Source organism: Eschscholzia californica, unplaced genomic scaffold, assembly GCF_041429995.1.
Source record: "Eschscholzia californica isolate CP2 unplaced genomic scaffold, dmEscCali1.0.p SCAF_3, whole genome shotgun sequence".
Classification (NCBI taxonomy): Eukaryota; Viridiplantae; Streptophyta; class Magnoliopsida; order Ranunculales; family Papaveraceae; genus Eschscholzia; species Eschscholzia californica.
The window spans coordinates 32,493,861-32,506,599 of record NW_028238420.1 but is presented as its reverse complement, the minus strand read 5'-3'; the positions used below and the strand labels follow the sequence as shown (position 1 = coordinate 32,506,599).

Genomic DNA, 12,739 nt, shown 5'->3' with positions numbered 1-12,739 from the left:
GTTTCTGATATTTCGTGAGATCAGATTATCAATCATCAATCGAATGTTTGATGTTTAGTTTCTTTCTCTTTCTTAAAATTTCATTTATGTTTTTGATCTTGATGTTTAATCCTTCAACTCGAGTTTGACATTATTGCAATCAATCATCATAGCAGATATCTTTAGATTTGTAGTTAAACTTAATGATATTCTCATTTTTTTTCTTCAGATCTGGTCTTCAATCCGTATGGATTTATGAAAATTTGTTCTTTCGTACGGACTCATAACAGAATTTACAGTACATGTACTTTATCATAAATTATCAAAAATAGTAAATTATGGGTATTTTATAGAACATTACCCGTGCTTTAACACAAAAACAGTACTCATTTCATTAGTAGAAATACTTCGCTTTACTATCAAATCTCCTGTACTTTGCAATAAAGTATATATAATTTACGTATATCTTCATGTTCTTACCATTATGTATATAATTTACGTATAAGTGCACATAAATTATGTATTATTTACTTACCGTTACGTGTACTTTTCACCCAAAACAGTAGCCTTGATAAGTTTACCAAACTACTCAAAACCTTGAAATGTTGTCAAAATTTGACAAACATTATATATAATTTACGAAACTGTACATGTACTTTATAATACAATATATGATTTTTTTCTTTAATGTATGTGTATTTATGTGTGTAGATTTGATATACTAGATGAAATTTCAAAGAGAATCATCAAATCAAAGTGAGTCAAAGAAACTAATGGAGAATATGATGAGACGTGAAAATGTCTCATTTGAATCTCTTAACTCCGGTTAGTTAGTCAAGTTCGAGCTGTTACTCTGATGATTTGCTTGATTTTCTTTCTCAGGTGTCTTCTACGGAGTTCAGGGTGAAAAACAGATGAAATCGGGAGAAATTGATGTCAGGGGTATTTTGGTCATTTTGTGATTCTGATTTCATGATCAGTATTAGTGCTCGGATGGAAAGTAGAGTCCAAGAGGAACCCGTAGGCGAAAACGGAAGTCAAATCGGAGTCCGGATGTACGAAATAGAGCTAGTCAAAGTTGTAGTCAAAATCAGGTCAACCTAGGGATTTCAATGACACATGGCGCACGAGATGGTACCAGATCAGACGGTAAAGACGTTAAGTGGGCTATGTTCGGTCATCTGTGGTGGTACGTAGGGGTTTCCCGGGTACCATTCCCCAGTATAACAAAGCGCATAATCCCGTGTACCCGTGTGCAACTTTATACCATGCTTCCAGCTCGTCCACCGTCCAAATCCATTCTCTTGGAATCCGACGGCCACTGAAGCTCCACAACCTACCGGATATGTATCTCCCTCCTCTTTTCTTATCTTCAAAATTCAAAATAAATGAGAAAACAGAAATAAAGAGAGAGAAGGAGCGGGAGATTAGAAAGGAAAGAAAGATATTGAGAGAAAGGAAAGAAGAAGCCGAGAAGGAAAGGGAGAGAGATAAGAAGAGGAGACACTCGGCTATAATAAAAGAGAGCAAGAGACCCATGGAGGATATCTTCTCCAGAGCAGAAAACAGAGACAGAGAGGAGGACCGATCATCATCATCATCTTCTATCTTTTTTCTTTTTCTTTGGATTGTAATTTTTTAGTGAGAAAAGAAATTACAGAGAGAGAGAGAGAAAAGAGAGAAAGAGAGAGTTGTAGAGAGGGAGAACAGTAGAGAGAGAGAGAGAGCCGAGAGCTTGTTTAAGTGAGTTTCTTTTCGAATTTTGTTTGATTTTCCTTTTTTCTACTTCTTAGTGACAGAGAAAGAGAGATTAAAGAGGAAGAGAGAAAAAAACAAGAGAGAGACAGAGAGATATTGTAGAGAGAGAGAGAGAGACTCGGTTTTTAGAATCCATTATCATTTCAGTTTTATTTTTTCTTCTTTTCTTTCTTTTTGGTTCCTGTTTCCAGTGAGAGAGAAAGAGAGAACATATAGAGAGAGATTAGAGTAAGAAAGAAAGAGGAAACAGGAGATTTAGTGAGAGAAACAGAATCGGAGAAGGTGAGAAAATTATTTTCTCTCAAGGAAAATATTTCCGGGAAGACGAGAAAATCGTTTTCCCGGAGGGTGCGTTTGGCAGAATTCAGAAAAACAGAAGAAATTATTTCCCTTAAGCTCTGTTTGGCTGAAACCCGGAAAAATAAAAGGAAAACTATTCCCTTAGGGTCTGTTTGGTTTGGAAAAAGCGAAAAAGTTAAGTTTTCTTCTTCCTCTCTTTATTTAATTTTCCAATTTATTTTATATATTATCCATGAGTAACTAATTTTCCTATCTAGGGTTTTAGATGAAGTTTCAATAATTATTCTAATGATAAATTTATTACAGTTTTTATTATTTTAACGATAATATCTTCCGGGTTTTTAGACCGTCCATGGACTGAAAACCTGAGTTATACAAAGAACTATCGAATTAGACCAAATTAAATTATCCTTAAAATTTTTAGGAAAACGGATACGAAAACCCTAGGTTCCCTTTATCTGAATATCACTTTAGTATTATTTAATTTTAAATTGCTATTTATCTTTTTATTTGAAAAAAAATATATTACCCATCAAATCATTTCTTGAAAACCTAATAGTTTTAAAATTAGAATTGAAATTCGACTTAGTCTCTGAGGAACGAACCGGTCTTACCGGAATTTTACAACTTGACACCCGTGCACTTGCGGGTGTAGACCTATTTAGGAAACTTTTTTAGGCCCATCAAGTTTTTGGCGCCGCTGCCGGGGACTTAGTTTGAATTAAATCTGATTTTATTTCTATTTTTGGTAAGTTTTTATTTTTGGACACTTTGACTTGCTTTTCCATTTTTGGTGTGTAGAACGCTAAGGAGCGAAGGAAAAGGCGCAACAAGGAGAGGAACTCAAGAAGGAAAATTTACATTTTATTTTTAGTAATTTTTTATTTTTGGTGAGAGAGAGACTTTTTAGACTTTCTAGTTTTTATTTTTGGTATTAAAGTTTTGACCCTAAATTGGAGGGCTTTAAAAATTGTAACCGAAAACCAAAATCGAAGCCTCGGGTTGGAACACTCAAGGGGAGAGTGGCCCGGGTCGTCTGCAAGGGTCATCGCCCGTCTGGAACGGGAGGTAATTTCTCTAATCACCCACGAAGCCCCTGTCAGTGGGCAATTGCGTGTTTCGTGTGCCTAATTGTTTTGATCGAATTGCTTAGTGTAAGCATTCTAGTAAGGGCAATAACCCAATTGAAAGATAGGAGACGGATTTCATCACCGTTCTCTTGCCCAAATAGGTAACAACATTCACGATCCCAAACTTCACCTAAAAAAAAAAAATCTAAAATCTGATTTAGACATCAGCCCCTAAGATCTCGAGCTCATAGGATCTTTGACACAATTCAAGGACTTAATTTTTATTTGGGCATTCCTAAAGGGAAAGTTCATTCAACTCTTTATAAGGTCACCTCGAGAAGAGGAAACGTTACCAGGTAGGACGGCTATCAAACGTTTATCGTTGGTCGTCTCCGGGAGTTGTTTGATCGTAGTACTTGGACGGAGTAACCCTCATAAACTTTATAGTTCAAGCTTTGTTACAAAGTAGGAGTTGTCTATATTTTTAGGCTGAAATCTGACAACCCTGTCTGTCGTCTAGATTTTGTTTAGGTTGCTTGGTGGAGTCAGACTGATTGTGTTTGCTTTCCTCTAGGGTCTTCGTAGTGATTCATCGGTTTCATCCAAAAAAAAAAAAAAAAAAAAAAATTGTTGAGAATATCCTTGGTCATTGGGCTCTAGTTTATGCCCGATAGATATCGTGATAAGAGAGGTCGTTTCATTAGTAGAGAAACTCATCTAAGTAATCTTCTAGCCAATCTCTCTTTGAGTGACACTATGGGTGAAAATCTAAACCAAGCCAGGGAAGGAAATCCACCTATGACACTCAGGGATTATATGAACCCTACTAGAACATGTCAACCATCATGCATACAGTTACCCCACTCCACGACTCACTTCGAGTTAAAGCCGAGCATTATCCAGATGCTCCCACTCTTTCGTGGAGTTGAGAACGAGAATCCCTACCACCATGTTAGGGATTTTGAAGAAATCTGTGGGACTATAAGATTCCCCAATATGTCTGATGAAATAGTGAAGCTTAGGTTGTTCCCTTTCTCTTTGAGAGAGAAAGCAAAATCTTGGTTGTATGCCTTACAACCTCATTCCATCACCACATGGGAAGAATTAACCAGTTTATTCCTTCTGAAATTCTTTCCCAAGCACAAAACCACCGCTTTAAGGCAAAGTCTTAATAATTTTGTGCAACAAGAAGGAGAGTCTCTCTACAAATATCTAGAGAGATTTAAAGAACTGGAACTACAGTGTCCACACCATGGTTATGAAAAGAGCAGACTAGTCCAATTTCTCTATGACGGACTAGACTATCCCACTACATCCATGGTAGAGTCATTCTGTGGTGGCGGATTTACTTATAAATCCGTTGATGATTGCATGGCTTTTCTAGAAGATTTAGCTGAGAAATCCCATCAATGGGAAGCTTCTAGAGGACCTCCTACTAGGGCAAACCCTACTCCGAATAAAGGCGGCATCTATAGAGTTGATGACTCCGAACATAAACTCGCCGCCATGACGAGAAGGATAGAAGCCCTAGACGGTTAATTGAGCTTGATTAGGCTAATGGTTTGGTTTATTGAGCTTGATTGGGCTAAAGATTTGATTAGACGGTTCAATATGATAATTATACCCTTGAAATTTTCCAGTCCATCTTCATCCTTCACACTTCTCCCACCACCACTATTGACTTAACCATCGCCACACAAAAGAGAAAGTCGGCATAAACATCTAAATCAATAAGTACCTAACAAAAATGTAATAAACTAATCATATATATATATTTGCACTAATGGTTCCAGTTGTTATGCCTAAAATAGTGCCGCAGAATTGATTTTCGTAAGAAATTTGATTTTGAGGTTTTGATGAGGTTTCGAAACAAGTTTAAAAGAAATACCCACAGAAAATGTCTGAAAACTGTTTTTCCACCCTCTTCTTTATATCCGTTCCTCTCTCTCTATACCTCCCAAAATCTCCATCTCTTTTAATTCTAGGCAGCAAAATCCCAACTAGCTAAGGTGAGCAATTCATTATCCTAATTGATATGGCCGTTAATGCAGATAAAACCCTTACAACCCAAATTCTGATGATCCAATCTCAAAATATAACCCAATCTCAAGTTTCTTGAAGAGGGCTTTGATCTATTATCCTAATTGTTATGGGTTTAATCTATTATCCTCATTGAAGAGGGAAGTTTATTTATTATTATTATAATAATACTAATTAGGATAGAAAGGAATCTCAGTATAAAAGCAAAATAAGTTACCCTTTCCAAGCTGAAAATAAACACCTAATTAGTCTAGCCATGACAACCTCTTCCACTTGCCTTCTTTTTGTGTCCAGGTACTTGACATGCAAACCCTAGAATTCACTATAAATACAATCATTACCATCTCCATCTGCCTACAGTATTCAAAGTTAAATCGAATTCATCGACAACAATGGCTGAGTTCAAAACCATAGCAGTTCTTTTAATGGTACTATTGGCAGTAGCTGAGGCTTCCATCTACAGGACAACGACAACAGAGATAGAGGATGAGGTAGAAGAAGGGAACCAGTCGAGGCAGAGGTGCCAAAGAGAGATGCAGGGGATGCAGATGAACAGATGCATGCGGTACGTGGAGGAACAATCACAATATATAATGACGCCCAGCAGCAGCAACCCAACACACCAAATGATGAGGCAGCAGCAGTGTTGCAATGAATTGAGGCAAGTGAGCGGGGATTGCAGGTGCGAGGCTTTGAGGGAGATGATAAGAGACATGAGACAGGGCGGTCAGTACCAGGGCCAGGAAATTCGAGAAATGATGGAAACTGCAAGCAGACTCCCTACTACGTGTTTAATGATGAGGCCGCCTCAGTACTGCCAGATTGCGGGTCGCACTTACTGAGCACCTCCTGCGTGCCTGTACACATGCTCCCATGATGACAATAAATAAAATCTACCCTTCTGAGTGGTCTCAAGATAGCTGCTACTAAATTAGGGTTTTGTTGAGGACATACCATCGTGTGTCTCTCTCTCTATGTTCTCTATTTTTGTTGGCGTCCTTCTTGTAGGCTGTATTTCTATTAAATAAATAATGGGTGATCGATCATTTAAATCATGCATGCATGAATTCATCTTCTCTATTACTACTACTAAGGCTAATTGGACAACCAAAATGATAAACAACAATGCAACATGCTGAAATTGAGTAAATTGGTCAAGGTGAAATATATATTGATGTGGCCAAATCCATCAAGCCTCTACTATGAATAATTTATAATACCATGTTGTCATACACATGTTAGTAGTAATACTTGAATCAGTTTATTTTTGAAACACTGGAAAAGCTAAACCGTGAAACATACTCCCTTTACAATAAATTGGAGGGATTAATGAATAGAAAGGCAACCTTCATGACATCATGCTTAGAGCCTCATGCTTAGAGCCTCATGCTTAGAGCAAGTCCAATTGTAATGGGAATTTTCAGTCCTAGCCCCAGTCCTCCAACCGGTTTCTCTTTGGCCTGAGCTTAGGTCGAAGCCCAAAGAGAAGCTCAGTGGACTTTAGCTTTAGAGGCGACTGAGCCCATTTTGGGAAGGGCCAACGAACATATGTTGGGTCAAATCTGGTCGTTGGATCTGTTCCAACGACCATATTTGATAAAATTGGACCGGCGGGGCAAATCTGACGGTCCATACACGACCCACACAAGCCTCTCTTAATTTTTTTCATACTCTCTCTTTCTCGTTTTCTTTCATTCTCTTCCATATTTTTCTCATTCTCTCTCTAGTTTCCTCTATTTCTTCATCTAATGGATCTTCAAGATAATTTCTCTGAATTTTCCGTCCGTTGAATTAGGGAATGATGATACCGATCAAACATCACCACACATGTCAGAAACTCCCAATGAAACTTGTGATGATGCTTATGACCCGATTACAACCAAAAAAGCTTCAAGGGTGTCTATACACAAGAAGAAGATGCCACTCTTCTCCATTCCGATTTGAAACTCAGATATGATGCGGTGACCGGAAGAAATCAAAAGTTTAAAGTTTTTTGAAAAAATTACCGATGACTATAATGCAAAGGCGGCCCGAGAGCGTACCTTAAGAAGTAGTAAATTTCGTTGAATAAACTCTGAATGTCAAAGCTTTATTTCTATTTTCAGACTAGTAAATAAAGTATAGAAAATCGAGGAAAACGATTACATTCGGGTAATAATTCAAACTTATGATATAGTAAATTTATGTCATAACAAACTCATAATTTTTATTTTTATTTTTACAGTTGGAAAGAGCACATGGGATTTTAAGAAACTCAACGAAAGAGAAGGCTTTAGATTCGAACATGTCTACAAAATTTTGACGAGACACAATAAGTGGATGTCAAGAATGCCAAGTGAGAGAATATCTGACAAAAGAGATTCTAGTTCCAATTCAAACGCAAAAATACCCTCTTCGGATCCATCAGAGGGAAGACCAGTTGGGCGAAAACAAGCCAAAGCAAGAGTTGGAGAAAATTCCATAAACTCTACTACTAAAGATAAAGAAGTTAGCGGTTCCTTAAAAACTCTGGTTGATGGATAGTGGGAAGCGAGAGACGATGAACCACGTCGAAGAACAATTGCAATGGATGAAGTTGTGAAATTACAACGGAAAAATGCTCAGATACAATAGGAATCTCTATCAACAAGAAAATCTACGAGTGCAACAAGAATAGAAGAACCACAAAAGGCAATATACAAGAGATCAATATGGTGTGAGCTTAATGATGATTGATTCTATGACTCTGGATGAAGATGGTGCACGGATGCTTAAGGCAGGTAGAGAAGTTTAGAATGAATACTTTTCTGGCCTAAGCTTCTACATGGTTGGACTTGCTCTTCGAGGTTGAGACGGAGGCTGAGGCAAGATTCACTTTGGGGGGCTAAACGGAAAAGGAGTATGCATTCCTCTTCACAAGCTTTGGTCCAGTTGAGACGCTACAATGCCTGGTTTAGTCATAATCTGTCTTAGCATGCATGAATTCCCCAAACTCCAATTTAAAGAAGGGTCCATGGGTTTTAGGCCCAAAATAATATCCAAAAAGGGAATAGGGTCCAATCTTCCCAGAAAATAAGATTTTAGTCCTTTTGCCTTTTGGACCCTAATACCCTCTTATACATTAACCATTTCCATTCATATCCTAGAAATATTCCCCCTCAAATTTATAACCCAACAGGACGAAATGGTAAACAACCTTAACTCACCGTAATATTAGGATTTTAAAAATGTAAAGAATATATTATATTCTCTCTCCTATTTTCAGATTTAGAAACTTAATATCTCTTTCTCTCTCTTCTGAAAAAAGCAACGATTCTCTTAAAACCCTAGAAACCGAACAACCATAACTCTTCATTCAATCGTTTCTTCTTCTTCTTCTTCAACCGTCACACAGAAAGCTTCAGGTGAAAAGATGAACGAGATCCCCACATTTTTACTGAAATATTGATAGTTTGTAGGAAATTGGTGTTTGTTACACATCAACTTCATTTTTTTTTTTACTGAAATACATATAATTTATTAGCAAATACCTAAAATTTCTTGATGTGCAGACGAGTAAGAATGGCACCTAAGTCAAAAAGTACAGTTAAATCGACAAAGGATTTTACCCCAACAAGGAAAAGTCCTCTGAAGAGGAAAATGAATATTGAAGAGGATGTGCTTAAGAAGAAATCAAAAACAAAATCACCCTCAGTTAATGAGGTATATTTTTAGATGGCTACTTGGCCTAAAGGCCTTCCTTGCTATGTGACTTCTTTGGTCGATGATTTTCCCCGTTATTTTCAAAGCGAGGTATCTCGGCTTGCATTCTCTGTTTCCCTGTTTTCTTCTTCCTTTCTTTCGTTGATGTGTTTGTACTTTTCTTCTTCAATATTCCTAAGTTAATTATGATGTTGCGTCTTATTTGTCCACGATCGAACGTTTGGAGGCTCAGCTTCCGAGGGTGGAGCGAGAGGCTTTATCTTGTAAAGCCGAGGCTGAGATCCTGACCAACGACTTGAAGATAGCCTCTGCCGAGCGGGACTCATGGAAACCGGAAGCGGAGCAATCTCGGGCCAGCGCTGCTCTCCAGTCCTCTCAATCTGATGCCCGCGTTTCTGCTCTGGAAAAGCAGCTCGAAGCTCTCAAGGAGAAGGAGACCGCTTGGTTCTACAAAGAGAAAGATAAGGTTGCCTTCAAAGTCGCGCGCCGAAATGTTTTCGAACTTGCTGAAGCGAATCGGGTGAAGATGATATCTTCTTTCAAATGTGGGGATGAATTCTCGGCCATCAAGAGGAAGCAGCGCAAGTTGGGTTTTCAGGTAGCTTGGGAGGCGGCTCGTCACTTCTATGCCCCCAAGGATTCCTCTCCTCTGTGTCATATTGATAAGGATCGGGCGGCCATGTTCGTTAATGTTGTGTCTGCTGATTGGGGCTCCAAGGAGGACTTCCCTTTCAGTGATGACGAATGGGACGTCGAGGCTGCTACCTCTGTGGTTCTGGTGGATGATGACTCTGATGAAGGTTCTACTTTCTCGTTTCTCCAGCTTGGTTCTGGCAGTCAGCCTGATCCTTCTCCTTCTGACGTTCAGCCATGACTTGTTATGATTTTTGTTTCGTATTTTAGATGTTGATCTTCTTTTTCTTTGCTGCTTGAACCGTGACCTTGTCGTGCTTTGTTGCTATAATGGGTTGGTTTTATACTTCTGCTTCTTTCTTGACTTACTTCCAACTGCTGCATAAACGAAAACTCACAAGCAAGATATTTATTATAGTTAATCCACCCCTAACTTACTAATGCATTTCTAAGCTTACTACGCATGCTCCGAATGATCGTTCCTGCAAAATAAAACTTTAGACTTATTCTAGCATGACCTAGGCTTACTAATTCCCTCTGCAAAATAGAACCCACGTTAGTGTAACTGCATAGATTATAGTGATTTTCGAGTCGGGATTTTCCCCCTTATCATGGCTGTTGCTTCCAGGGCTGTCTTTCATTGGGTTTTCTTAATCAGTTTAGCTAGGACTTCTCCTTGGACCTCTTGTCGTAGCTTGGGCTACCAGAGCTGGTTTCATTGGCTTGAGCACAACTAGCTAGTTTGGCTAGGACTTCCCCTTGGACCCCTGGTCGTCGCTACCGGGGTTGGTATCGTTGGTTTGAGCACAATTAGTTTTCGCCGGGATTCCTCCCTTATCCGTGGTCGTAGCTTGGGCTACCAGGGTCGTTTTTTCTGCTTTCGCATGACTAGCTCCGCAAGGACTTCTCCTTATACCTCCGGTCACCTCTGCCAGGGCTGTAGGTTAACTAAGACTTCTCCTTGGGATCCTCAGTGGGGACCGCGTTTTACTCGAGTAAAGTTAGTTTAACTAGGACTTCTCCTTGTAAGGTTTCCGGTCGTTGCCTTAGCTACCAGAGCTGCCTAATTTACCGGCTTGAGCACGGTCAGTTTGACTAGGACTGCTCCTTGGGACCTTGGTGAAGGGTCAGTTTTACTCGAGCAAAGTTTCAGTTTAACTAGGACTGCTCCTTGGGGTTTCTAGTCGTTGCCTTAGCTACCAGTGCTGCCTGTTTTGCCAAAGCAAAGTGAGTTTGACTAGGACTCCTCCTCTTATAACATCGTTTTTTGCTAAAATATTTTGTTTATTAATAAATATGTAGCTTGTAGCGCTACTTCTCCTGCCTACCGACTTTATTCGCAAAATAATATTTGGGAAATAAAAATTAAAGGGGAGATGAGGTGGTAACCTGTGCGCCTTTATTCTTGCATGTCTGTCGCGTGTTCTCGATTGGCGGCATCTTTTTCGCCCATGGGGGTTGGAACCGTTGCCCTTCTCCTGCAGTGTTGGGCCGAGACTACGTAACACTCTCTGGCCATTGCCTGGTCTCCTTTCACCGTGCCCACGCGGCTTGTTCCCGGAATTGGGAATTTTATCATCAGATTATTCATTGATATTATAGCTCCTGATTCTCTCAAGAAATTCCTCCCCAAGATGATGTTATATGCATGCAACTTGTCGATGATCACGAAATTTAACATCATTGCTCTGCTAGTCGTCGCCTCCCCAATGAGTACGGGTAAGGTGACCATTCCATTAGCTTTTACTTGATACTGTCTGAAACCCGTTAGGCAATGTTCATAGATCTCGGTGTAGTGGGTCCTTACCTGAAGTTTTTGGAGGCATGTCCTGCTTATCACTTCGCTAGAGTTGCCGATGTCTTTTAAGATGCGCCCTACGTTCCAGTTAGCCACCAGTGTTGTTATCACTAGTGGGTCTGTGTGAGGGTTGCTTACCCCTCTTAAGTCCTCATCGTTGAAAACTACGGGGGGCGTCGCTTCGTCGTGTAGACTCGCGAAGTCAACTTCGTTCCCTTGCTCGGTATCTGCATAAACTAACACGTTTAGATCAAGCGAGAAAGACAAAACAAACCCCCCACAGCGCCAAACAATAAATGCCACTCACTAGTGAGTTTCCATCCCAAAGGCATCCACGACACGACACGCCCATCAAACAAGTTGAGACTCTTTGCAAAAAAGTAGCGGTTATACCATCGCCTCTCGCTGGAGGGCAAGCCTAACACCACCTGGGTCCTCCCATGTCGGATTCGAAACTGATACCGACCTTTATCAAGTTTCAGGAGATAGTATGCGGATACGTCCTCTCCGTGCAATATCCTACCTGGCTTAGCCAACTGCTCAAGACATAACAGGATTCTCCAAGCATTGGGCGTCAACTGGGATGGGAGAATCTCGAACCGTCTAATGGTATCATATACCAAGGAAGGGATTAGAAGCCAGAGGCCGCTTTCGAAGCTATGCTAATACAAAGCAACCCAACCTGGGTTGTCAACTGTCTATCAATTCTGACGGGCCAGGCGCACTAAGTTTCACGTCTTTGGGTATCTTGTACTTCTTCCTAATTTTTTTCAAACAGTTGTCGGTGATAGCAGATGGAGGGTTTATTAACACATCAGGCCGCCAACAGGAGCACGCGAGCTAGCTCTGCCCTGTGTCGAAGCCCTAGTAGGCCCACTGGAAGAGTCGTCTACCCGTTCATCCATCCTATACGGAGCACACGTCTAAGTAAGAATAGGCTACTCCTAGCAAGGATATGGCCTAACCCTCACGACCACCAAAATCCAAGCCTAACCGACATAAAATCCTCTCTACTTGAGACTCACACGTATGGCTACCCTAACCCACGCGAAATTTTGGGAGCGCACAAGAAGAATGGGGCTTGGTAGGGGTACCCTAGCCCTCAAGGTTGCGGTAACAAAGTCCTACCCTAGCTTACATGGCAACTACAAGCCTAGCATGATTCTACCCCGTCGTTACACATTTTCTGCCTAACATGATTCTACCCTGCCGTTACACATTTTCTGCCATGCATATGTTAAGATCACTATATTAACATGGCAAGCAGGAAACATAACTTGGTGGAATCCTACACATACTATAGGATCAAAACAAGGCGAACATATGGCTACCCTAACCCGCGTAGTTATGGTATTAAAGTCCTACCCTAGCTTACAGGGCCACTATAAGCCTAGCATGATTCTACCCTGCCGTTACACATTTTCTGCCATGCATATGTTAAGTTCACTACACTAACATGGTAAGCAAGAAACATAACTTG

The 12,739-nt window shown here is 40.2% G+C and overlaps 1 protein-coding gene across 1 annotated transcript; it reads left to right on the top strand.

The window, feature by feature from the left end:
• Positions 1-5,539: 5,539 nt before the first annotated feature.
• Positions 5,540-5,989, top strand: LOC147549600 (2S seed storage albumin protein-like). The gene has a single exon (XM_086668349.1). The coding sequence runs from the start codon at positions 5,540-5,542 to the stop codon at positions 5,987-5,989; it is 450 nt and encodes a 149-aa protein (XP_086524475.1).
• The last annotated feature ends 6,750 nt before the right edge of the window (positions 5,990-12,739 follow it).